Raw genomic sequence first — 24,889 nt, 5'->3', positions numbered from 1 at the left:
ATTGAACGAGCAGTCTCCAAACAGGTCTCTGACTTCCTTTCACAGAACAACCTTCTGGATCCAAATCAGTCTGGGTTCAAAAGCGGCCACTCTACCTAAACGTTCTGCTGTCTGTAACAGAAGCCTTAAAGAAGCCAGGGCGACCGCTCGGTCATCAGTACTCATTCTGCTTGACTTATCGGCTTGCCTTTGACCACGGTTAATCACCGTATCCTTCTCTCTATACTTCGCTGACATGGGAATCTCGGTTCTGCTCTCTCCTGGTTTGAATCCTACCTCAAAGGACGCTTTCGTTTAACGTATCATGGCTTGGTCAGCTATCCGCACCTCACCATCTCACCACAGGGGTCCCCAAGGCTCAGTGCTGGGCCCCCTCCTCTTTTGCTATCTACACCACCTCCTTGGGACAGATTATCCGTTAAGACGACTTCTCATACCACTGCTATGCAGACGACACACAGCTCTATCTGTCCTTTCCACCTGACGACCCCTGGTTTCAGCACGGATCTCAGATTGCCTTTCAGACATAGCTACATGGATGAAGGCACACCACCCTCCAGCTGAACCTCTCAAAGACTGAACTGCTGGTCATCCCAGCTAAACCTACCATACACCACGACATCAACATCAAATTTGACTCCCTGTCTGTTTCACCGACCAGGACTGCAAGAAATCTAGGAGTTGTTCTCCGACAACCAACTAAACTTCTCAGATCATGTTGCCTCAGTCGCCCGGTCATGCCGTTTAGCACTCTACAACATACGGAAAATCAGGACTTACTTGACTCAAGATGCTACCCAACTTCTGGTTCAGGCAATAGTCATCTCACGACTTCGACTACTGCAATGCCCTCCTGACAGGTCTCCCAGCCTGCGCGAGTGAAACCACTTCAGATGATCCAGAACGCTGGCGGCGCCGCCTGGTCTACAACCAACCCAAAAGGGCACATGTTACCCGCTGCTCATCCAGCTACACTGGCTACCTATGGCGGCCCACATCAAATTCAAGTCTCTAATGCTTGCCTACAAAGTAGTCTCCGGTTCTGCTCCCACCTACTTGAATGCCCTCATACAGACTTACACTACCTCCAGACCGCTCGCTCCTCTCTGACTAACGACGCCTAGCTCTACCACCCGGTGCGCTCAAGCCAATCCAAACTTTTCTCATCTGTTGTTCCTCGTTGGTGGAACACACTGCCAGTTCCTACAAGGGCAGGGACATCCTTTTCCACTTTCAAAAAACTCCTGAAGACCCAGCTCTTTAGAGAACATCTACTCTCATAGCAACACTTACAACAAGTCTTACTGATCCTAGCACTCACCAGCCGTTTTAAACTGACAAGTAACTGCTAAAAACAGCACTCACCGACGCACTTATTCTTACTGTACTCTAATGTTTTTTTTTAAACTGTCCTAAAATTGTGAGAATTGTTCTAAAACTTACTGTTTACCATGTTGTTAGTCGCTTTGGTTAAAAAGTGTCAGCCAAATGTAATGTAATGTAATGTAATGTTCAGTTTAGTGACATGTTTGGCAACAGAAGATTATTTTTTGGGAGGGCCGTGGATTAATGAAAAAAATCTAAATAAATTATAGAAAACAAAATGTGATGGCTTCACAGCAATTTCCTGTGCATTAGCCGCATTGTGTATAAGCACAATGGAGGACAATATTTTAAGCAAGTTAAAAGAAACAAAACCATATTAATCCCATATTAACTGTCCTTGTGTGTTAACCTCTTAGCTGAAGACATTTATTTTGCAAAATGTCTTCAGCTATGAGTTTACAGTAATACACAAGGACAGTTAATGTCCTTGTATAAGCCGTGGCTAATAGTTGGGGAAATTACAGTAAACTCGATTAGTTGGTGGAACTGTTGCAATATGGCACTCATGCTTGTGGGTTGATGGCCGTAGAGAGAGAGAGAGAGAGTGTGTGTGTTTGTGTGATACAGAGAGAGAGAGAGAGAGAGAGAGAGAGAGAGAGAGAGAGAGAGAGAGAGAGTGTGTGTGTGTGTACTAACTACTGTTAATAAGGAATGTGCAGAGTGTAGACAGAGCTATGAAATGGAGACTCCTCTGCAGCCTCAACCTTTCACACTCTACATGGAGCGTATGTGAAAAGATGAAGGGGAGACAATGACCCATACACAGATACGATTCCTGTGTGTCTGTGTGTGTGTGTGTGTGTGTGTGTGTGTGTGTGTCTGTGTGTGTGTGTGTGTGTCTGTGTGTGTGTCTGTGTGTGTGTGTGTATGTGTGTGTATGTGTGTGTGTGTGTGTTTGCAGAACAGGCACTCTTGGGGTGGGTAGGTACCAGTGAGCTGATTGATGGTAATGTGTGACATAGTGTCTGTGTGTGTGTGTGTATGTGTGTATTTGTGTGTATGTGTTTAAGAGACCCCCTCCATATGTGCACACTGCCTTGTTTTGACATCAGTCATTAGTCAATGGAGAAGACCATGGCGACTCATGGCAGTGCCACAACAAATACACACACACAAACAAACGCACACACACACACACACACACACACACACACACACACACACACACAGTGTTGTTAATTTGTTTCTTCTCTACCTTACACAAGACACATACATCACACAAACATAGACACATACACAGAGAAATACCTCACTGGAACAGTGAGATAGAAGATGAACATAAAAGCAACCATAGACAACACAGACACACACACACTCTCTCTCTCTCTCTCACACACACACACACACACACACACACACACACACAAGAGCAACACACTCCCCGGTATTACACAAATCCACTGTGCACAACATCCACATCCCCACCTTACATCACCCAACTATACAGAATGCTGCTCATTTCTGAAAAACCAAGGGGGGCCCATACTCACACACACACACACATACACACACACACACACACACATACACACACACACACACACACACCCAGGACCCCTGCCCGGTGTAAACAGTATGGTAATGCAAAATTGATGAGGCACCACACACTCAGAGACTCACACAGAGCTGACAGTTGACACAAACACAAACACAAACACAAACACAAACACAAACACAAACACACACACACACACACACACACACACACACACACACACACACACACACACACACACACACACAAAAACACTTTTTGGAAAAAGCAAGCCAACACAAACAAATAAGTATGAAACAGGAGACTTTAGCTTTTGGGCACAACAATTCCTGTTGCTGTTACAAATAACTGAAATGTTCCTTAAAATAAATGGTACTATTGGGTATTAGCAAATCAAATTACCCCTAATAATTTCTAGTATTATTACAGTAAAAGTAACTCAAAAAGCATTAAATCCCTCATAGGATTCCTGAGATTCATCACTATAATTCATTCAAATAATTGTGATTAGTAATTGACATTGAATTGGAAAAATGTCCATAGAACAATGGAGCATACGTATAAATATTACATTGCTGTGTGCCTATGAGGCTTCATAAACAACAACAGCAATAACAACATTATATGGAATAACTGTGACAGGCCACAGTAAGTCACTAGCTGTAATATGCACATGCACCTACGCATGCACACACATGCACACGCAGACACATACACACACACACACACACACACACACACACACACACACACACACACACAAGCAGCTGCAGTGTTAGGTGTGAATCATTCCAGCTGTGCAGCAGTGACTGGATTAAGTCACGTGCAGGAAAAGAGAAGGAGAGCAGAAAGTTGACAATCTCTAGACAACGTGGCCACTGTACATCCCACCACAACAAGGACAAACATGAGACAGTCAGAGAGAACATAGCAAGGAAGAACAAGAGGAAATGTGTGTGTGTGTGTGTGTGTGTGTATGTATGTATGCGTGTGTGTGTGTGTGTGTGTGTGTGTGTGTGTGTGTGCATGTCAGTCTTTAGTGCTTATCCGTGTCTGTGTATGGGGGATAGAGGCAGAAAGATCAGAGAAGATAAGAACCACAAGTGACACAAAAAGAAAGACAGAACAGAGAGACAGAGAGAGAGAGAGAGACAGAGGGGCATAAAAGGAAGAAGAGTGGGAATGGAGGGGGGGGGCAGTAGGGGGCCTCTGACTCTCTGCTCTGTGCTCAAGACTCATTCATGCATGTAACTCTCTCATCCAATCACAGCACAGAACTCAGTCATGCGTGTCCAGCTCTCAACCAATCAAAACACAGAACTGAGAGGGAGCCTGCATGTAAAAGTCCCTCCCTCAAACCCTAAAAATAACAAATAAACCAATCAAATTATCAGGGCCAAAGCCAACCACCTATCAAATGCAAGCTCAAACCATAACTCTGGGGGGATGGTCCCATGTTGTGTTTAGAAATAGTCCTATTCATATTTTTAAATACCTTTATTCATGTTTCTGTAACTAGCTTTTGTAATATTTTTTAAATTAATGAACTGTATACACACCCAGTGGAGGCCTAAACACACCTGCCATTCCAGTCTGCTGCCCTGGTGTTTCATAAGGCAAATATAAGGCATCGCTAAGGCAAATTTCTTAGCTGTTAGCCAGTCAGCTTGCTAGTTTTAGACAACTGCACTGCCTGCTTAAATTTTCCCATCTGAATCTGAAGCTTAGCCTCAAAGCCTGAGAGCTGATATCTTCCCACAATAAAATAGTATCATGCTTATGGATCATGTGAATACTAGCCTAGCTGCAGATGGAAAGCAGAACCAATAACATCCGGATCACATTCCCAGGGAAAGCAGCAGCCAATCACAAGTCTCTTCACAGGTAAACAATCATCCAATCAGAAGATTCCATACCATATTCCACAGTAAAGCAAGGCCAGGAAAACGACCAGGATGCATCTCTCTTTGAGAGACGAGTTGACTTGAGGAGGACGAGGGAAAACAAAATGCGGAGAGGAAATGGGATGATGAGCGGAAATGGGATGATGACCGTCCATTTCTGAGTCAATCAAGCACTCAGGACGGCTGTGAAATAAACACCTCACGAATAAGAAAAACCTGCTGGAGTCTCGCTTCAAGGCTGTTTCTGAGTTCAATAGCAGTGTGTGTGTGTATGTATCAGTGTGTGTGTATGGGTGTATGTATCAGTGTGTGTGTGTGCGTGTATGTGTGTATGTGTGTGTGTGTATGTGTGTTTATGTATCAGTGTGTGTATGTGTTTGTGTGCTTCTCTCTATGTTCAATATCTATGCTTGAAGAAGGACCAATCCTCCAATGAAGTGTTGGATGCATACATAGACTAGAATCTAGGCCTGCATTTGCAAAAGGTGCTTGGCTTGTATTCTGGTCATCACAAAGCCTTATAAACACTTAATCTTAATCATAATCTTAACCATAATCTTGTTGTATGAGACCAGCTAAACAGAAGTGTCAAGTGCAACTTGAGTATCACATATGCACCTGTTTATGTGAATGGACACAGGAGGACACACTGCAATAAAACATTTGTAAGATCTCAATGTTGATCATGAAAGGCAACCCCAGCTAAATCTGTGAGTTCTGTCTGTCCAGTAACCTGTTCAATATCACACAATAATGTGTGTGTGTGTGTGTCTGTGTGTGTACATCTTTGACATTATAGTTGCAAAGTTCTTCTGTTTGACATACAGTGGGCAGTGCTTCGACTTGGCCAGCTTCCCTCGCGGTCCGCGCGCGGGATCACGCAACTTTAATTTGTATTTTTCCAGTGACGCTGCAACAACCCAAACAACCGGCAGATGTCTCAAGTGAGCAGGGTGTCTCGTAAAAAGAAATGGAGCCTGGAAAACCCTACACACCACTACAGACTTTAGCAGACTGGTTTAGAAATAATTTAATAGCCAGAAATATGCCTGCTCTGCCCTAATAAAGAAATATTTGGTTAACTGCGAGTGAATCCCGTTTGCAGCCAGAGAAGAAACGCAGGACAAATTAAACATTCCCGTTTTCTCCGAGTGCATGATAGACAGACATAATTTGGACAAAATATAAAGCATATTAACCTCTGTTGCTCAGCCAAATGCCTTCCTGTTACGTCCTGTTATCACGGAGTTACAGGCTATAAGTTTATTTTTGATGGTCACAAGTTTACTTCATTAGGGACTGTTCGTTATTTATTTAAGGGGCTACCGAGGCGTTTTGGGAGCATTAGTCAAAAGACGTGACCCTCCCCTCGCCAGCAAGCCATTTTTTCATGACCCTCCAAAGTGATTATGAAAAAAAAACGCATGACCCTCCCCTTCAATTTATTGATGCCTTCTGTAGGCTACTGGGTCAATTTGGGAGCTTGCATGCTACCACTCCTTTCTTAAAATGCCTTGAAAAGGCTGTCGTTTGCACAATTTCATAAATAATCACCAGGACTGAAACATAGCCTACGTATCTATCAACTTTTTCCGGGTTTATCATGTACTGTATTTTAACTTTTTTCCCCGTCTTAGGAGGAGCTGCAGGGCCGTCGCAAGGATGTTTACCAAGGTGCGAGGCCCTGTGCGAACTTGACAGGTGCGAGGCCCTTCTCACCCTGTTCTTGCTACACCAGCTTGTGAGGGGAAATGTTATAGCCTATAACATTAGCTGAGTCACATATTTGGCCATAAGCCGTTTATCATAGTCTATCACGAAACCAAACTACAAAGGCTACCATTGGACAAATAAATGACATTGACTCGCCATATCCTGACTTGCTTTTTGCCACAAACTCAGCAATGAAATCATAGGCCAGCTTGCTGGTAGCCTACGTCTTTTTCATTTAGAAGGGCGGATGGATGCAACCGCGAGGACGGCAATGAGTTGTTAACAGACATGAGCCAAGACATATAGCCCAGTAGCAATCTATATAAAATAACACATACTTGAAGTACCATTCATGATATGTTGTCAAATATTGAAGTCGTGGGAAGTTTACATAATTTAAGCTGTAGGATGTTTCATTCGTCCCCCTTAAATAACTCTTGAACGGTTTTGTTCAGAGCTACATGCAACTGCTTTCGACAAAGGACAGAGGTATGTTGCTAGTGACAAAATATTAACTTTCAGTGTTTTACAATGTCTTTGTCATGGGGAAGTGTTTTCCCCCATGCATTTATTCTAGGCTACTGTCAGTGACTGCCGCGAGAAAAGCGGGTTCTGTGTTGTGTTCATTTCAATGACTGACGCGAGAGAAGTGGGGTCTGTGTTGTGTTGCGTTAATTTATTTTCATTGGGCATGCCCTGCCGTGCCGTCCACAGCTCTTCAGTTCCGACAAAGCCGAAATTACTCTGAAACAAATGATTTTGAAACAATGAGTGCAGGCCGGCCGCGCGTTTGTATGGTTATATTGCTTGACGGGGGTGGGGAATCCCAAGCAGCTTTTAGCCACAAGGCTACTTTGAGAACATTTCCTAATTCACCCGACACTAATATTCAAAATGTTGAAAATTATTTCGGCATAGCCTATAAGCAGTTTAATTAAATGAAATGTTAATTAAATGCAAATGGGCTACTTGGTGAGGCTTGGCCTTACAGATGCGCTCGTGCCTTAGATGGCAAGAAAAATCTTCACGATATAGGCCTATTAACTGACCGCCCGATTCACGTTGGCTGGGGGGCAGGGGGCCTCAGACATTTGTGCCCAGTTAATCCGGCCCTGCCCCCAACAAATCACACCTATGTGACAGCTTAAAAGAAGTCGAGAGGACTCCTAACTCACAGACCTATTCACAAACCGGTTTTGTGGCTTTTCGCCATGTTTTGAAATCCTATGCGGCTACAGGAGCTTCCAATCGTGAGGAAGCAATTTTGCATTGTAACTGAATAAGAGGTGTTTGGAATCATTCCCGCGTTACAATCACCAGCCAATCAAGGTGTAGTCAATCTCGTGCATGAGTAATAACGTCATCCATAGCAACGAAGACTTAGACTCACTCACTCTTAGTGAACTTAATAAGAGAAACTCCTAGCTAAAATATTTTATTGCTATTTAGGAGTAGCCTACTCCTAGTGGTAAGATAAAAGGCTTTGTGAATATGTCCCCTGGTGTCTAACCCAATGCATAGCCCATTTACACAAAATAATGGTTGAATATTAGGCTACTGATGATCATTGTTATTTAAGAACATGCAGTGCGCGTAGGGCACCAAAAACATCTTGCTCGTAAAAAAGCATCATACCGCACATTGTGGCGGGTCTGTTATTTAACCTACTTACTGTAGGCTGCGCAAACCACAGGCCTTTATTTTGGGCAAGCCTGCATTCAACGCAGGCCTTCTGTTGAAGAATTTATATGAAGCCTGCGCTAACAGTAATCCTCCTGCCCCCGATACCACAGCTGTGGATAGTGTGGAATGTTCAAGTAATAACACAATCCAATGTAGGGCTGGGCGATAAAACGATAGCGATATGTATCACAATAGACGTGTCATCGATATCAATAAAAAATATGTTCGATAGAACATTCGATAACTTAATTAAAACACACACCTCCCGTCTTACGTTGTCCATAAATAAATAGGCTAAATATATATTGCATTAGCTTGTGCAACTCTACCAGAGTAGGCGATAGAAGTGTGTCACTGCCTTGCACAACAGACAGACTGAGGAAGTCATTCATCCCCAAGGCCATTGAACTGTTCAATGCATCACTTAAGGGAAGAGGAGAAATAGACTTATTTGCATAGTCTGTCTGCCTCTTCACCACCTCCATGTCTTGAACTGTCTGTCCACTAGCCACTTTACCATTGTCTTCTGCCTCACTGTTTTGCGTGCTTTATTAGCACATATGCACAACCCTCCCTCCATGCCACAGCCGAACTGTGACCACACTTATACCTTTCTTAATATAGTTATTTATACATAGATATATAGACTTTATTCTTGCACTGTTGCACTGTTTGACTTACTTTGACTTATTTTCACCATCACCATGACACTCATTCACAAAGAGCACCTTACCTTACGCACAGAGGACCGCAGGCTCAGTCCCTGCTTCAGTCATTGCAAGCGCACCTGATTGATTAATCACCCACTATGTGGATACTGTTTTTTAGAATTGATTTAGATTAAGTTTTATTTAGTATAATTTGTATTTTAGTATATTAGTATATTCTTTATCTTCTATGGTCCTTATTGCTTAGTTGTGTTTTTTTATATTATATACTTATTTTAATTACTTTTTCTGCTGTTAGTGAATATGTGTGTGTATGTTGTCTGTATGCTACTGTGACCTTGAATTTCCCCTAGGGATCAATAAAGTATCTATCTATCTATCTATCTATCTATCTAAGTAGGCCTACCTCAACACAGACTCTCAATGAGTCCTTGCCCGTCTTTCCGCTCTCTCTCTCTCTCTCTCTCTCTCTCTCTCTCTCTCTCTCTCTCTCTCTCTCTCTCTCTCTCTCTCTCTCTCTCTCTCTCTCTCTCTCTCTCTCTCTCTCTCTCTCTCTCTCTCTCTCCCTCTCAACAGGCGCATCCCTCCTCATGCACATGTAATCCAAAACACTCACAATCGTGCAAGACGACTGGCTAAATTGCTATTAAATCCGGTTAGCATCATTAGCACGCTGCACCAATTTGTTCAAAACTGTTGCATTCAAATTGACTGCTAAATTCTAATAATTTCAATCCCGATGCAAATGGAAAAGTATTTTCCAAGACTCAAACGGGCCTGTCCCAAGGAGAAAAAGTATTAATTTAAAACTTAAACATATGTGGGGAAACTGAACAGTCTAACCAGTAGACTATGATAAACTAGCAAATTAAGCTACTTTGTTTACAATATTTCCAGGCTTCAACCAGTGCTGCTTTTCATTCAGACTTATGTGCACATTTATTTATTTGAGTGTTTTTCGTGATTGTGTTGTTATTTCTTTTCCCTGCTTTGATTGATAACTGAGGTGATTGTGAACTGGTGAACTGAGGTGAAAGTGTTTAAATTGAACTTTTTTTCCCTTCTGGTCCTTATCTGAAATAGATTTCTTTTTTAAAAAATCATTATTATCGATATCGACCGATATGAAATACTTAATATCGTGATACAGTTTTCAGCCATATCGCCCAGCCCTAATCCAATGTGTGTCTCAATTGTCCCCCGCTGACCACCTCACACATTTCTCTAGATTTTGCAACGACCTTACATGACAATGCCATAAAATGCCAGTTTTTAGGACACAGAATAATATTTGTAATGATACCAGTTACCTACGTTCAACAGTAACATAAGTGTAATGAGCTATTCATTGTCGAAGGTGCACGGTGAAGTGAAATTCTTACTTTGGAAAACAAACATTTTGCCAATATCATTGGATAGGGGATAGGCCTACTTGTTTATTTTTTACGTAGCCTACAATGGCCAGTTCAGACAAAGCCGAAATTACTCATTTTGAAACATTTGTATGGTTATATTGCTTGACTTAAATCCCAGAGAGTAGGCTACCGCACCCCAAAGTGATGGGCCTAGCGGTCTTGCGCATTCAGTGTGGGGTATAAACAAGCTGAGAATTTAGCGGTGTCACGTCTGCCTGTCACAGATGTGGGGAGCTGAAGCTTGGGATACAGTTACTACAGTAACAGTATTTTATTTTACTTCTTATGGAATATTTTTTTTTCACTTTTATAAAGGCTTTGTTTAAATGCTGTTGGAACAAATAGTAGTTGATTATAAAGGCAAATTTCTGTTGCAATATTCTGTGTGTTCTGGACTGCAGGTAACTTGTTAAGCCAGAGGTTCTCTAACTTTTTCTTTCATTCCCCACTTTGATCAAGGGGGCATTGACTGATGATAGTGGAGATAACGTGTTATCCCGAGGCCTTTGCAAGTCAGCATCTCCGACGGTAGTCTACCCTATTAAAAATATAAGTTTTCGATGTCCCAAACGGAGAGCCATACTTTATTGTTTTACCGATCTCTATGCTACTCACCAAAATGTAGGCATGGGAACATGATGAAGTATCCAACTGTCGTGTGTTAAATTATTGTGATTACGAGCCAGTGGTTTTCAAACATTATGCGTGACTCGGACATCTAACGAAATGCAACAGACTCATATGGGGGCAGCCGTGGCCTACTGTTAACGCTTTGGACTTGTAACCGGAGGGTTGCCGGTTCGAACCTTGACCAGTAGGCGCGGGTGAAGTGCCCTTGAGCAAGGCACCTAACCCCTCACTGCTCCCCGAGCGCCGCTGTTGTTGCAGGCAGCTCACTGCGCCGGAATTAGTGTGTGCTTCACCTCACTGTGTGTTCACTGTGTGCTGAGTGTGTTTCACTAATTCACGGATTGGGTTAAAAAGAGTATATATTCACTATACTTATACTTATCGTCCTCGCATTTGCAAAATGAGGACATACAGACTGCTCAGATAACAGGTGTAACTCCAATTATGCACGGTTTTAGTCAAGTCATTTAAATGTGCTGGTGAAACAGTTGTGTACTCTATTGTTATTTATCCCCTATTCACCCACGCCGTCAATTCTGTGGCGCAGTGTGTTAAGGCCGGCTGATGACAGCCGCCGTTACGCAGCAGTTATCAGTCCCCTGTCCAAGAGTTCGAATCTGGGTTAAGCGTAGTTAGCTTTTGGGAAATGCACCCCTGATGTCTGATGTGTGATCAGTGGAATATGGGAAGGGAAGTGGCAGTGTTTTTTTGCGTGTCTGCAGAAGTCAGCCAAATATGAATGTAATTCTGCGGCATAAAGCAGATGTATTTGTTTATTGTACAGAAAAATAAAAATGACATGTCAAGCAGTCAATTGACTACATTGCAGTCAAGAAGTAGGGCAAATTAATTTACGAAACCAAAACGTGGGTCATAGTTGTCTAAGCCTCTATTGCGTAGCCTGTTAAAAACGTCGCCAGATAGTATTAAATCAGCAACAACATTGTTTTCTGCAGAAGCCTACCCAAGGCTACAGATTAATTCTAAACAGTTATTTCTCTACTGGCTCAATTATCACACAAGACACTGTTTTGATTTGCGTAGTTGCGTTACCCCCAACACTGACAATAATGTAGACAGCAAATATCGATTTTGATTTCCGTTACCACCGTGTAGTCAAGCCATACCCAAGTAGCCTAAATCGAGGTAATGTTTAATTATGCATGATTCATTTTGTTATTGAATTCGTAGGCTGGGATTACTCTCGGCAACAATTATGTTTAATGGTAGCCTCCTGCTTTTTCAGAAGGGGCAGCAGGCAGAGCGATGTACTGTGGCAGAGCGACGCACAGTGGCTGAAAGTGGTACTAAAGCTTCACGCAGCTTCACGCCTCGTAATGCGCGACTGAAGTGGTCATTTGAAAGCGATGCCCACTGTATACATGGCAGTAATCAACTCCTACACATCTCTTTAGTCATTTTCCTTTCCTTTTCCTCCTGTGTTTCCTTGTGTTAGTGAGCCCCTTACGCTCAAAGCAACAAAACCCCAAAACACACACACACACACCAAGGTCATGTGACACAGAGGACAGCCGGGTGGAATGGAAGGAATGTGATCGTATGACTGAAACACAGCCAGTGCCGAAAGGAAGAGAACCATGGAGTGTGTGTGTGTGTGTGTGTGTGTGTGTGTGTGTGTGTGTGTGAGAGAGAGAGAGAGAGAGAGAGAGTGTGTGTGAACTAAACCTCTCATTATTTTTGCACAGAAACTGATTTGATACATGTACCAAGTTACCCATGCATCTTGGGTAGAGATAAAGATTGCCACTGAACCTTAGCTTTGCATTTCCAATCTCAAGTGTGTGTGGATACTTAGAGAATAGCTATGTGTACGCGTGGCTCTGCGTGAGTGTGTAGTGTGTACATAAATGTAAGAAGTGCTATGCGTATGTGTGTGTCTGCTTGAGTGTGTATATGAATGTGAGAATGGCTGTGTGTATGTGTGTGCCTGAGGGTTCCCATGAGTGTTAGTGTGTTTGTGTGTGTGTGTGTGTGTGTATTACTGATCGGTGTGTGTGTGGGTGTGTATGTGTATGGGGGGGTAAGACAACAACATGCTTTCAGACAGAGAGGCTTACACACTGTGCTCAAGTAGTTCAGCTGACAGACCTTTGCTAACACCATCTAAAGCAGGGATCTCCAACCTTTTTGGGAATGAGGACTACCTGAAGCACCCAAAATCATATGGAGGGCTATTCATTTGAAACACTGACCTCACCCCTATTTTGCGAGGGTAATCCTCCTAAATAATAGGCCTGTGAGATTTTTACAATTAAATTATCAATATTATGTAGGCCTATAAACCTTTATATATTAAGCAACAGTATTTTCAGTTCCAGCCTAGCATAAATCATTGAATTGGATTAGACCATTAGCATCTCGCTTGCTAGCATTACGCTTAAAAGTTACTTTTGCCGGTAATTTTCATATTTAAAACTTATCTCTTCTGAAGTTAGAAAGTGTAATAAGACTAATGGAAAATTAAAATAAATAGAGTTATACTCTCTATACCATGGGCGTAGCAGCACAATGATATCACGCAGCACCTGAAAATAGTCCCCGTAGGCTGTAACTTCCAGCAACAAGTTTGAGCTGCAGCAGATTATTATGCCATGGGCTACCTAGTGCCCGCAGACACCTTGTTGGAGACCCTAGAGCATGGAGAGCCTTTCCTACTGCCCACGTGCAGACATACAACTGACTGTGCTTATTCTGCTTAAGGTTTAATGTTAATGCAATGGGTATCATTGTAAATTGGACATGCGTTGCTTGCTGACGGCAGCTTAAACTTGAATACTCTTGGCTTTACTTCTTTTCTCTATGACAGTAAACTAAATATCTTTGACGTGTGAACAAAACAAGGAATTTGAGGTCATAATCTTGGGCTTTGGCAAACACTGACCAACATTTTGTCACGATTTTCAGACAATTTTTATCTAACTAATTGATTAATGGAGACTAATCAACTATGGAAATAATCATAGTTGCAACCCTACTTTAATGGAACAGCCCTCTGCTGGCAAGCACTGTGAGCACACACCCAACAAAGCTTAGCCTATGCTAACAGCATACGCTAACAGCCAACTCACTCTGTGGCAGGAACTCAGATTGTGCCCAGGCGAGCCATTAGTTCGGGCACTTAAGTTCCTCGTGGTTTTGCTGTGTTTTGAGAACAGGGCTGTGCTTGGAGGGATCTGCTATTTAGATATAAACGACTGAGCTGGAGTGAGGCCGATAGTGGTTCACCACCTGGCACGCTACCGTATCCACTTCCCTTTAGTATGCCAGATTCCCCTTCAGGCATCCTGGGCGATAATTCCCTTGTCATGTAAACAAATAGACTTAATATAATGTACACACTGACAAAACAAACATAAACACACACACACACACACACAAGAATACACATACACACACACACACACACACACCACCTGTTTTTCTCAATGACCAAAGCTGATCTGATTAAATAAACCAGAGCCATACTCAATACAGTGTCCTCATTTAAGCACAAGCCCTCCAGGAGGATCAAGATACAATCGTGCACACACACACACACACACACACACACACACACACACACACACACACACACACTGAGCCAGGGCTGTACACAAAAAGCATCCATCCCACAACCAAACACAAGCACACAAACACACAACCATTAACATCCGGGCCTCCCAGGCGGTCTCACTGGGATGCCAAACAAAAACAATAACAGATTTGTTTTTATTTTTTTAAGGGCGGGGTGTGTGTGTACGACGGAGTATTAGGGCCACACATGAAGGACATTTTTTTTTGCCATGACGAGATTAAACTCGACATGTCGATTTTAAAGTCGCCATGTCAACATTAAACTCGACTTTTCAAGAAAAAAAATTGAAATGTAAGATTGACTTTAATCTCGACGTATCGACTTTAATCTCGCCATGTCAACATTAAACTCAACATTTCGAGAATAAAGTTGAAATATCATGTCGACTTTAATCTCGACGTGTCGACATTAAACTCAACATTTTGAGAATAAAGTTAGTTTGGAGAGAGAACGACCGCTCGGGGCGATTGAAAGGGAGGACGAATGAAACAATGCAACTAGTGCAACAATGATTCAGAGTGTTCGAGTGCAACAATGATTAGACATAGGACTATATCATGTGGACAAAACATAGAACATATTAACCTACGTTGCTCAGCCAAATAGGACCTAACAGCAAAGTAGCCTATCACGGAGTTACAGGCGATAAATGCGATGGTCAAAAGTAGCCTAAACGTCATTAGCGGTTTATTTATTTATTGTAGGCCCATTATTAAAGTGTTGTTTTTCATCTAAAGGTTCAATTGCATACTAGGCGCTCTCCCCAATCCTAGACTTTCACGTTGCTTGTTTGTAATGGATGCAAAACAGCCTATTGCTGAATGTCTATGGAGGGACGAATGAAGCTGTCCTCCCGACCACCCCATGTAGGCTAGTAGCCTACATGCACACATACTGTATGCACACATAGCCTAGTGCATAAATAAAGTGCATGCACACATATTCTCTCCGGGATCAAAAATAGTATATATGCTTAGGCTATAGCTGTGTTTCTAGCCTCCTATAGGCTAATGTGATTGCAGGTGAGACATGGAAAAGCAGTTTTAGAAAAATGAGTTTTGCCATGTTATCCTATGGAGAGGACGGCCTGTGGGTCATGAAGGGCAGTTATTTGATGTGCAGTGGCCTTACCCACGTAAAAAAGTGAAATAACATTTTGTATAGAAACATTATATCATTGGATACATATATTTTTCTAGCTATTTAGCCTAAACGGCATAGTGCATGGTATTTCCATAACCGCACAGACAGCACTTCACGATGACGACGCAATGAGTAGTTAACAGACAAGACACAATCTATCTGAATATCTGCACTCTAGCAATCTATCTGAAATAACACCTATTTGAAGCCCATTTTTCATGTAACATATTGTGTGTTAGTGTAGGCTACATAGCTTAAAATGTGTAGGCTATGTTTAAACAGTAGGGCCTATTGCGAGTTTAATGTCAGCATGTCGACTTTAAAGTCGACACACCGAGATTAAAGTAGATATGATATTTCAACTTTATTCTCGAAATGTCGAGTTTAATGTCGACATGGCGACTTTAAAGTCAACATGTCGAGTTTAATCTCGACATGGCAAAAATATTTGTTTTCTTCATGTGTGGCCCTAATACTCCGTCGTAGTGTGTGTGTGTGGGTGGCGGGGGGCAAATTTAGTGATAATGACGTTTTGCCAGGAGCAAAGGCATTTTCAATAGAATCACAATAATTACATCATTAACAAAAGCTCCTAATCCTGGACCAAAACGATTAAACTAAAAAAAGACTAAAAGATTAAAGTTCATGAGCGGCCTGTTGGCTCTCGCCTGCTTCACGAACAACCCTCCCGTGCGCAGCAGTTTCCCAGACAGCCTAACAGGACTTATCGCGCTAGTAAAGAGCCTTAAAAAACACAACAGCGGCATAGAGAGACATGGAGGAGAGGTAACCGAAAGGAAAGAGGGATCTGAGAAAGAGTGAAAGCACTTTTTGTTTACATGTCTGTTTGCCAAAAATACTATAGCAAAACAACAATACTGAATACATTTGTCAACTGAACAAGTGCCTCATCCTTGATCAGTATAAGGTTCAGATGAGGTTCCTTCAACCAGTCGTGTGTGTGTGTGTGTGTGTGTGTGTGTGTGTGTGTGTGCACAATAAGGTACCATAGGGTTTGCATACACATGCACATATACATATACATGGATGCACGTACACTGACCTTTAGGACTGTGTGACTGAGGAGACAGAGAGGAGAGAGAGATACTGAGGAGACGGAGAGGAGACAGAGAGGAGAGAGAGACACTGAGGAGACAGGAGGAGAGAGAGAGGAGAGAGAGACACTGAGGAGACGGAGAGGAGAGAGAGAGGAGAGAGAGACACTGAGGAGACAGGAGGAGAGAGAGATACTGAGGAGACGGAGAGGAGACAGAGAGGAGAGAGAGACACTTAGGAGACAGGAGGAGAGAGAGACACTTAGGAGACAGGAGGAGAGAGAGAGGAGAGAGAGACACTGAGACAGGAGGAGAGAGAGACACTTAGGAGACAGGGGGACTACAGCTCTGACAGAAATAGAGAAAAAGCTGAGGAGATATGAAAAGGAGTGGACTGCAGAATAAGAAGAGAAAATCAATAGGTAGTGGAGGTGAGCACACAAACTGTAAAAGCAAAAGTCAACAAAGAAACTAAGAGAGAAAGAGAGAATATTACCTATGGATATTTTATATATGTTTAGATCTATGTTTGTTACACATAAATGTCTATGCACTGTTTTATATGATTTAGTTTGAATTTGAGTATAAAGAGATTCAAACAGGAAAAAACTGCTGCCTTTTTAAGATGTCAGGGGTTAGAAGTGTTGTTCCAACGGATCAAACTCTTTTCATGCCTTCTAAGGCTACGTTTACACGTGGCCGGCTATTTTCATAAACGGACATTTCACCCTCTCCATTTTCAAAAATAACATTGTGCACACCTGTCAGTTTTCAGAAAAATGTTACACTAACCCATGTATATATGCCGTCAAGAGCATGCCAAACCTGTAGGTGGCAGTGTAACGACAAGCTCAAGCCCACGTTAGCCAATCAGAATTCCGAAAATAGCAACAACAGCAACAAATCACTTCCTCTTTGTCTTTTAAACTGTATTTGCAATTGCAAACAGACAGAAAGAGTTTGCACCAACATAAATACAACTGCTCCTCTGAATGCATCCATGATCACCATAGCCAAATGAAAATGTAGGCTAAACACAGGTTGCCCTTTTGGCACTGGCGCATAGGCCTAATGCAGTGGTTCTCAAACGTTTTTCTTTCATTCCCCACTTTGATTAAGGGGGCCTTTTCGAGCCGCACTTGTCCCTCATCGCTCTAAGAAAGTGGTAGATCAAGCTTAAAATTGTCAAATGTATTGAAATAATGACAAGTTCTAAATATATCCTCTTCAGCAGAGTTAAAAATCAGCTGGTGCTGCAGATATGATAATAAATAAATACATAATGTGCCATTGTAAAATAAACACACATATTTCTGCTTTCCAGCAACATATTAGGAAGCATAGGCCAATATTTTACAGCATTGTACAATATATTCAATGAAATACCAACATGCTGCATTAAATGGATCCATTATCCAGTCATACTGAGCACTGCTGGTTGGGAAATATTTTTGAAATAAATTTTGCAGGGATGTTATGTAGGCCTACTGTTTAATACATGGGATCACAAGAGTGGCTGTCGAATCAGACGTTTCAGCGATTTCACTCAGATTCTCAAAGGCATAATACTGTTGCGATTGAGGCGCCTGTCTCATACCTCAAGTTTTTTGGTGAATGCAGTAATCTTATCTGCTAGGTGAGGTAGGTGCTTTTCTTTGCCTTGTAACTGGAGCTTTAACTCATTGAGCTTTCCAAATATATTGCTAAGATAGGCCAGCTTCGTCAAGAAATTAGTGAACGTGCTTGCAGATTCAAACATGCGCTCTTCCTCCACGAAGAGGCGACTCGGACTTCAAACACGCGCGACAGCACTTTACCTTGGGAAAGCCACCTTGCCTCGCTGTGAAACAGTACAGCCTTTTGGTCAGCTCCCATCTCCTCGCAAAGTGCGGAGAATAGACGCGCTTTTCAGGGCCGGGTCTTGATGAAATTCACCACTCTCACAACCTCGTTCAAAATCTAATTCAGGTCAGGACTGACTAAGCTGCCTTGACACGAGTGCTTCCCTATGAATAACACAGTGCGCCCATTGCACATCGGGTGCTCCCTGGGCCTACAGTAGGCTACAGATAAAAAAAATTTTTTTTAAATTCCTGTAGTTCGCGCCCCACCTGGCATAAAAAATAAATAAAAAAACTCCTGTAGTTCGCGCCCCACCTGGCATGTCTCCGCGACCCACAGTTTGAGAAACGCTGGCCTAATGTGACATTGGCTGCCTAAGCCTCCGTTTTTTGTCAGTTTACATGCGTCTAAATGACAGGGTCAAACGCAGAAATATATCACCGTTTGCATTGTTTTCGTTGTAGTCTAAACACCACCTTAGATATCTAAAGTATCAAGGTATCTAGCCAACTGATGTTAACTTTATTGGTGCTCAGCAGCAGAGAGAAGCACACAACACACATCACCTATGTGTTACAGTAAAAGAGTTGTTTGAAGATGTCTATAGTCAAGTCATGTCTTGTGAGACGAGACACCTGTCTGTGATGGCAGCTAGGCAACAAATCGATGACTTCTGTTTGGAGAGAAGCCCTAGAATGAGAGAGAAAGTAAGAAGGCCAAACTCCTCGATAGAATGAAAGCATCAGAACTATAGACAAAAGAGAGAAAGAGAGAGAGAGAGAGGCAGGGATGAGAGAGACAAAAACAGAGACGAGAGAGAAAAATAGAGATGAGAGAGAGAGAGGGAGAGAGAGTTATAGGAGGTGTGTCTGTAGCATGTGACGGTGCGCTGCAGTCACGCAGGTCCCTGTGAGTAGCCATACTGAACTTGCCATGTGACTGGCTCTCTGTGTAGAATAGCCACTACGGGCTCCCCTCACCCCTCCCTCCCTTCCTCTCACGCTCTCTCTTCATCTCTCGCGCGCTGTCTATCTCCCTCTTCTGCTCTCTCTCTCTTCCTCTACATCTCTCGCACAGTCTGTCTCTGTCTCTCTCTCTCTCGTGCGCTGTCTCCCCCTCTTGCACTCAATTCAATTAAATTCAATTGAGCTATATTGGCATGACAAAAAATACAATTTGTTTGGCCAAAGCATACATATACGTAGTAGTGTGTAAAGACAGAAAACAAAACATCATGCATCATACATTACTGCAAGTGCAGTGTGTGTGTCTCTCTTTCTCGCATACCCTTCTCAAACCCAACCTCTCTCAGTTCCTCGCTCTCTCGCTCTCTTGCATTTTGTCCCCCCCATGAATCTCCCTCTACCTCTCTATATCTCTTTCATTCACTCTCACTATCTGTCCATTTCCCCACCTCCCTCTCTCTCAGCCTGTCTGTTTCTCTTTCTCTTTTGCACTCGTTCTTTTGCCCCACCTCCTCTGTCCCCTTCTCTCTCTCTCTCTCTCTCTGTCTCTCTCTCTCAATGAACTCTGCAAAGGCAGAACACCGGACTTCGGAGCACCAATGGAATGTGGAGTGAACAGTGGGAACCGTTGCATGTGAGCCCACGCTCACGAGTCTCTCTCTCTCTCTCTCTCTCTCTCTGTGTGTGTGTGTGTGTGTGTGTGTGTGTGTGTGTGCACGCAAGGGGGGAAGGGGGCTTAATGTCAACATGGATGGAGTCAGTTCACATACCTTCCTGCAAAACAGGCTTACATAAATGCACACACACACATACACTAATTATGCATAAACAACAAACCCATACTCTCTTTTTCATACACAAAGACACACACACACACACACATACACTCAGTCATTGGTGTGTTGAGCCTGATGACATATATAATTTTGTTTGATCTTTCGTCTGGAAACAAAACAAGCGAGGGAGAAAGACAGAAATGCCCCACAGTACCCCAACACTTCAACATTACCCCAACCCAATAACAACCACTCACAAGCTCCAGTTCCCACACACACATACACACACACACACACACACGCGCGCGCATGCTCTCGGACATTCCTTGTACTCTCTCTAACCTAGGCATTCATTCTCTGTAATGACCATATCCCAACCACCCCCACTTACTTGTTTCTGAAAGAGAGAGAGAGAGATGGAGAGAGAGAAAGAGAGAGAATAAGAGAAAGAGAGAGAGAGAAAGTTCCAAAGATTGCACAGCAGCAGATCATAAACCATTAAGGTTTTCATTTGTTTAAAGGAGAGTGAGGAAGAGAACAGAAAGATAGAGAAAGAGACATCCTACCTGCACAATGGCCCCCGATACTACTGTATGTGCAAGCTCTCTCTATCCATCTCTCTCTCTCTCATGCTCTCTTTCTCAGCACAGAGATGAGATTTGAAAAGTCACACACCAATCCATTTTTAATAAAATCAGAACCGACCCCAAGGCTGTCAAAACTGTGTTTACCAAACGCTTCATCACAGAGCTTTAAAAAGAGTGTTGAAAATAAACCACTGATTGACGCTCTCTTGTGTGAGGTAGACTGCGAAAATAAACCCGGTTCTAGACGTTTATCTGTTTGGAGGTAAAGTGCTGTACTGTCTGTGGAAATGAAGTCCTAACAAGTCCTAGGCTAACAAGCTAGCTAGCCACCCACTCTCCCAAACATTCATGGATGCAAGACACAAGACTTGTTTTGTTATTGTTTTTTGTTATTATTTTGTCCCTTTGTTATTATTTTGTCCCTTTTCCACCACCCTTGGGTCTCGAGCTCGTTGAAGCTAAGCCTGAGCAATGGCAGGGAGAACCGCATGCCATGAAACGGAGTCACAACACATATACCTGTCATGCTCAGCTGCAGCTTTGACACTAAGTACATCTGTTTCACATTCAGATTCAATCTTTCAACTACCAACTACCAGCGTTCAGATTACATCAAGAGACACCGAGGGGGCAGGCCACACTTCTGTTACCTCTCCTCCATCTCAGGAATACCAAGCTAGTCATAGATACGCTTATTTTACATGACTCTGTCTGTCTGCCTGTCTGTCTGCCTGTCTGTCTGCCTGTCCTGTCTGCCTGCCTGTCTGCCTGCCTGTCTGTCTGTCTGCCTGCCTGTGCTGCAGAATAAGATGTGAGCAAATAAACTGTATACATTACATAAACAATTCATTACAATCAATTACCATTTTTTTTTTTATTATTATTATTTTTTTTACACTGGTAAAATAAACAAGCCAAATGCTGTATACATAAATCATATAATTGTTATTAAGTCAGGCACCAGATAAGTAGGCTAACTGTGTGTAAAACAACAGTACGCTTTCATTCTAATATTGTGTAAAATTGCATAATACAGTACAAGAGACTTCAAAACTGACAGCTGTTTCATGCACTGCGAAGCCTGCATCTGCCTGCTACACTGCAGGAGAGAGAGAATGGAGATCACACTGTTTTCGAGGAATGTGCTCAAGAAATGAAGAGTTAAATAAAAAGGAGAACGGCAGGGGGTAGTGAATGTCTGTGTGTGTGTGTGTGTGTGTGTGTGTGTGTGAGAGAGTGTGTGTGTGTGTGTGTATGTGTGTGCGCGTGCATCCTTAACTGTCTCTCATATAACCACACAGCTATGCCGTAATGTGCTGTGAATACTAAGGCACGGTCTACCTAAAACAAGAAGCCAAATGTCAGCAGTATTATTAAACCTGACTTGTTGACTCAACAAAAGGTGTGGGCAGGGCATAAGGTGAACTCCAAACGTCGTGGGACACACACACTGCCTTCCCATGCACGGCGACACACAGTGACCTCACTTGATACATTCAGCAGACAGATTTATCCAGACACATAGCCTACAGTAGGCTACATCTAGGCCCATACATTGCCTATAGCATATGTGAAACCTTAAACCCATGGCCTTGTGTTGCCTGCACCTTGCTGAGATTTAGGAGCTTGCTTTTTGTTTCAGCTGTCTCCCAATGGAAAGACCCTGCTGGGGCACTGGGAATCAGTCACACCACAAGTAGACTTGAGTGTGTCAGAAAGGGGTTATGATGGGTTGTTGGTATACAGTAGTGAGTTCCCAGACTGAAGAGGTTGGGGCAACTGCATCAAGGCAAGCTTGCTGTAGTCTAGGCTACGTTGGGACACTGTTCAAGGGTTGGCCAGCCGTTCCAGGCTCCTTCGTTAAAATGTTCAGCAACGCCAATCAATGTCCTCACAGGGGAAGCACGTGCAGGGATTAAGGAAATCGGAGGAAACGGGGGAGGAACTGATCCTTTTAAATGAAGAATCAGAAGGGGACTCTGTAACGTGTCAAATCCAACAGAATGAATGGGACGCGTCCCCGGATGCCATGTGTGTGCTGTAGCGGCGTTCTTTGTCATGCAAATCTGCTGGTTCTTCCCTTCCCTGACTGGCTCCCTATCCACGACATTACCCGACTCTCCCCGACTCTGTCCGAACTCCCCCACCCCAACGTCCCAAGTAAGTCACTGCCGAATGGCCGAGCAACCCATTTCAGTGTGGCAGGTTCCCCGTTCAGCGTAGCCTACAAACAGCTGAATTACAGCCAGGCTGCCGACATCTCTAAGCTGTCAACAGCGAACCACGATCTAAACAATGTGCATGATAAAAACTACTTTGTCCTCACGTAAGAGTTACACACTGGTGTTAACTAATTCAGCGTTCATCCTGCAAGCAACTGACCGGCAAAAACGTTTAATTTGCCAATCAAAACATCCAATATTGCTGTCACTGTTTTAGCCTTGCGCAGCGCAGCTGTAACAGTGAAAACACTTAAAAGCCGATGAGTAACTTCAGATCAGCAACGTCAATACCTTAGATACATATATTGCACAGACACATAGGTTGGTTGGTAAAGTAGCTCAGACTATCGTTAGGCTAATGCAGTTCATATCTGTACTACTTCGGTTATGAAAAGAATCCCTATGTTGACCCTCTGTCTCCTGTGCAAACTGTGCCGTTGCAAAAGCTAAGGCTACCAGCCTTCTAACTCGACCTCTCTGAAGTTCCAGCCAATAGAAGACTTAGTCCAGACCAAAGTATCAAATACAACTTGCAGAACTTGTCAAGTTTGCCTCACATTTTAGCACTCTGTATAACTTGTGTCTATCTGTTGTGGTGTACGATTTCCCAAATGTTTAACAGGGTCCACTCTGCTACTTTGTTGCAACATGAGCGGAAAGTCAACACTCCAAAGGTGGTGGATTATCAAACGGCGCGTAAGTGTATAATTTTACTGGTACATCGATGTAAAGGGAAAACAGTTATGGGCTGGTAGCTCTGGATGCACAGTAGCCTGCAAGGTGCAAAATGACACACACCACTGAGCTATCCTTTACAAACCGAACCCCACATGTTCCATCCCAGACAAATGAGGCTGAAAGACTCAAAACTTGACAAGTAAACAGGAGCACATAATGCTAGCTAGAGCTGAAAAGTCTTTCGCCCCCTTACCTTGGACAGACAGAGCGCAGAACCCCAGTAAAAGTAGACAGAAAATCCAGAGATCCTCCACCGCCATGAAAAGCCTTTGATTTCCAAAAGCGCGTTGCGTGGGGTTTTCTAGAGCCAGCTAGCTTTAAGCAGGCATATAATGGAATCCGGATAAACGTCCTTCAAATTATTGCACCGGCTGTAATGTCATGTCAGAGGAGCACCCGCTTTCCCTAGGTACAACACTGTAGCGACAGGGGAGAGAGGCGTCGTGCGGTCGGTCGGCGCTTCATCGCCATGTTGTGAGCGAATGTGAAGAGTGTGTTGGCTACCCGACACATACACGCGCGCTCGCTCACACACGGTCGCTCGCATGCTCGCATGCACGCAGACACATATGCACACATGCATAGTCTACGCACGCTGCTAGTGTTCTGTTCCCCGGAGACGCCTTAACCGTTGCCAACATAATAACTGACAGACACACACCCCTTTCCTTGGTTTTGAAGCTACTTGCCAGTTTGTAGCAGATAGCGGCTACCGCCGCGAGCCAACAATGTAGCCCGGAGACCCCAGCACCAGACATGTGCTACATTTCAGCCCGCGTCTCCTGCAGTGACCTGGCCCAGCTAAAGCAGCCCTTCTCCGGTGCATCAATAGCCTACTAGCCGGCGGTGTGGAAACACACGAACTCCATCGACTTTTGAATATTCCACTCAACATTGCCTACTCTGATTTTGTATTACAATGGAGTAACTGTGTTTATAACGGGCTATCATAAATATATAATAATGTTGGAAAATCTATAGGCAATAACACGGAACAGCATGAAATAAATGAAACAAGTGGATCTTTTTTCTTTAAATTGTAGGTTCAAGCGTTTTTCCATGGTAGTTTTCA

General features: G+C 43.2%; 1 protein-coding gene across 1 annotated transcript in view; it reads right to left on the bottom strand.

Moving 5' to 3' along the window:
- Window positions 1-24,385, bottom strand: part of igdcc4 (immunoglobulin superfamily, DCC subclass, member 4) — a 95,861-nt gene extending 71,476 nt beyond the window's left edge. Inside the window, 1 exon segment of the mRNA XM_048232173.1 lies at window positions 24,011-24,385. Coding sequence (XP_048088130.1) covers window positions 24,011-24,077 — 67 coding nt within the window. The 5' untranslated portion in view covers window positions 24,078-24,385.
- Window positions 24,386-24,889: the final 504 nt, after the last annotated feature.

Source organism: Alosa alosa, chromosome 21 (genome assembly GCF_017589495.1).
Source record: "Alosa alosa isolate M-15738 ecotype Scorff River chromosome 21, AALO_Geno_1.1, whole genome shotgun sequence".
In the NCBI taxonomy this organism is placed as follows: Eukaryota; Metazoa; Chordata; class Actinopteri; order Clupeiformes; family Clupeidae; genus Alosa; species Alosa alosa.
Note: the sequence above shows the minus strand (reverse complement) of the source record. Positions and strands in the feature narration are given on the sequence as shown.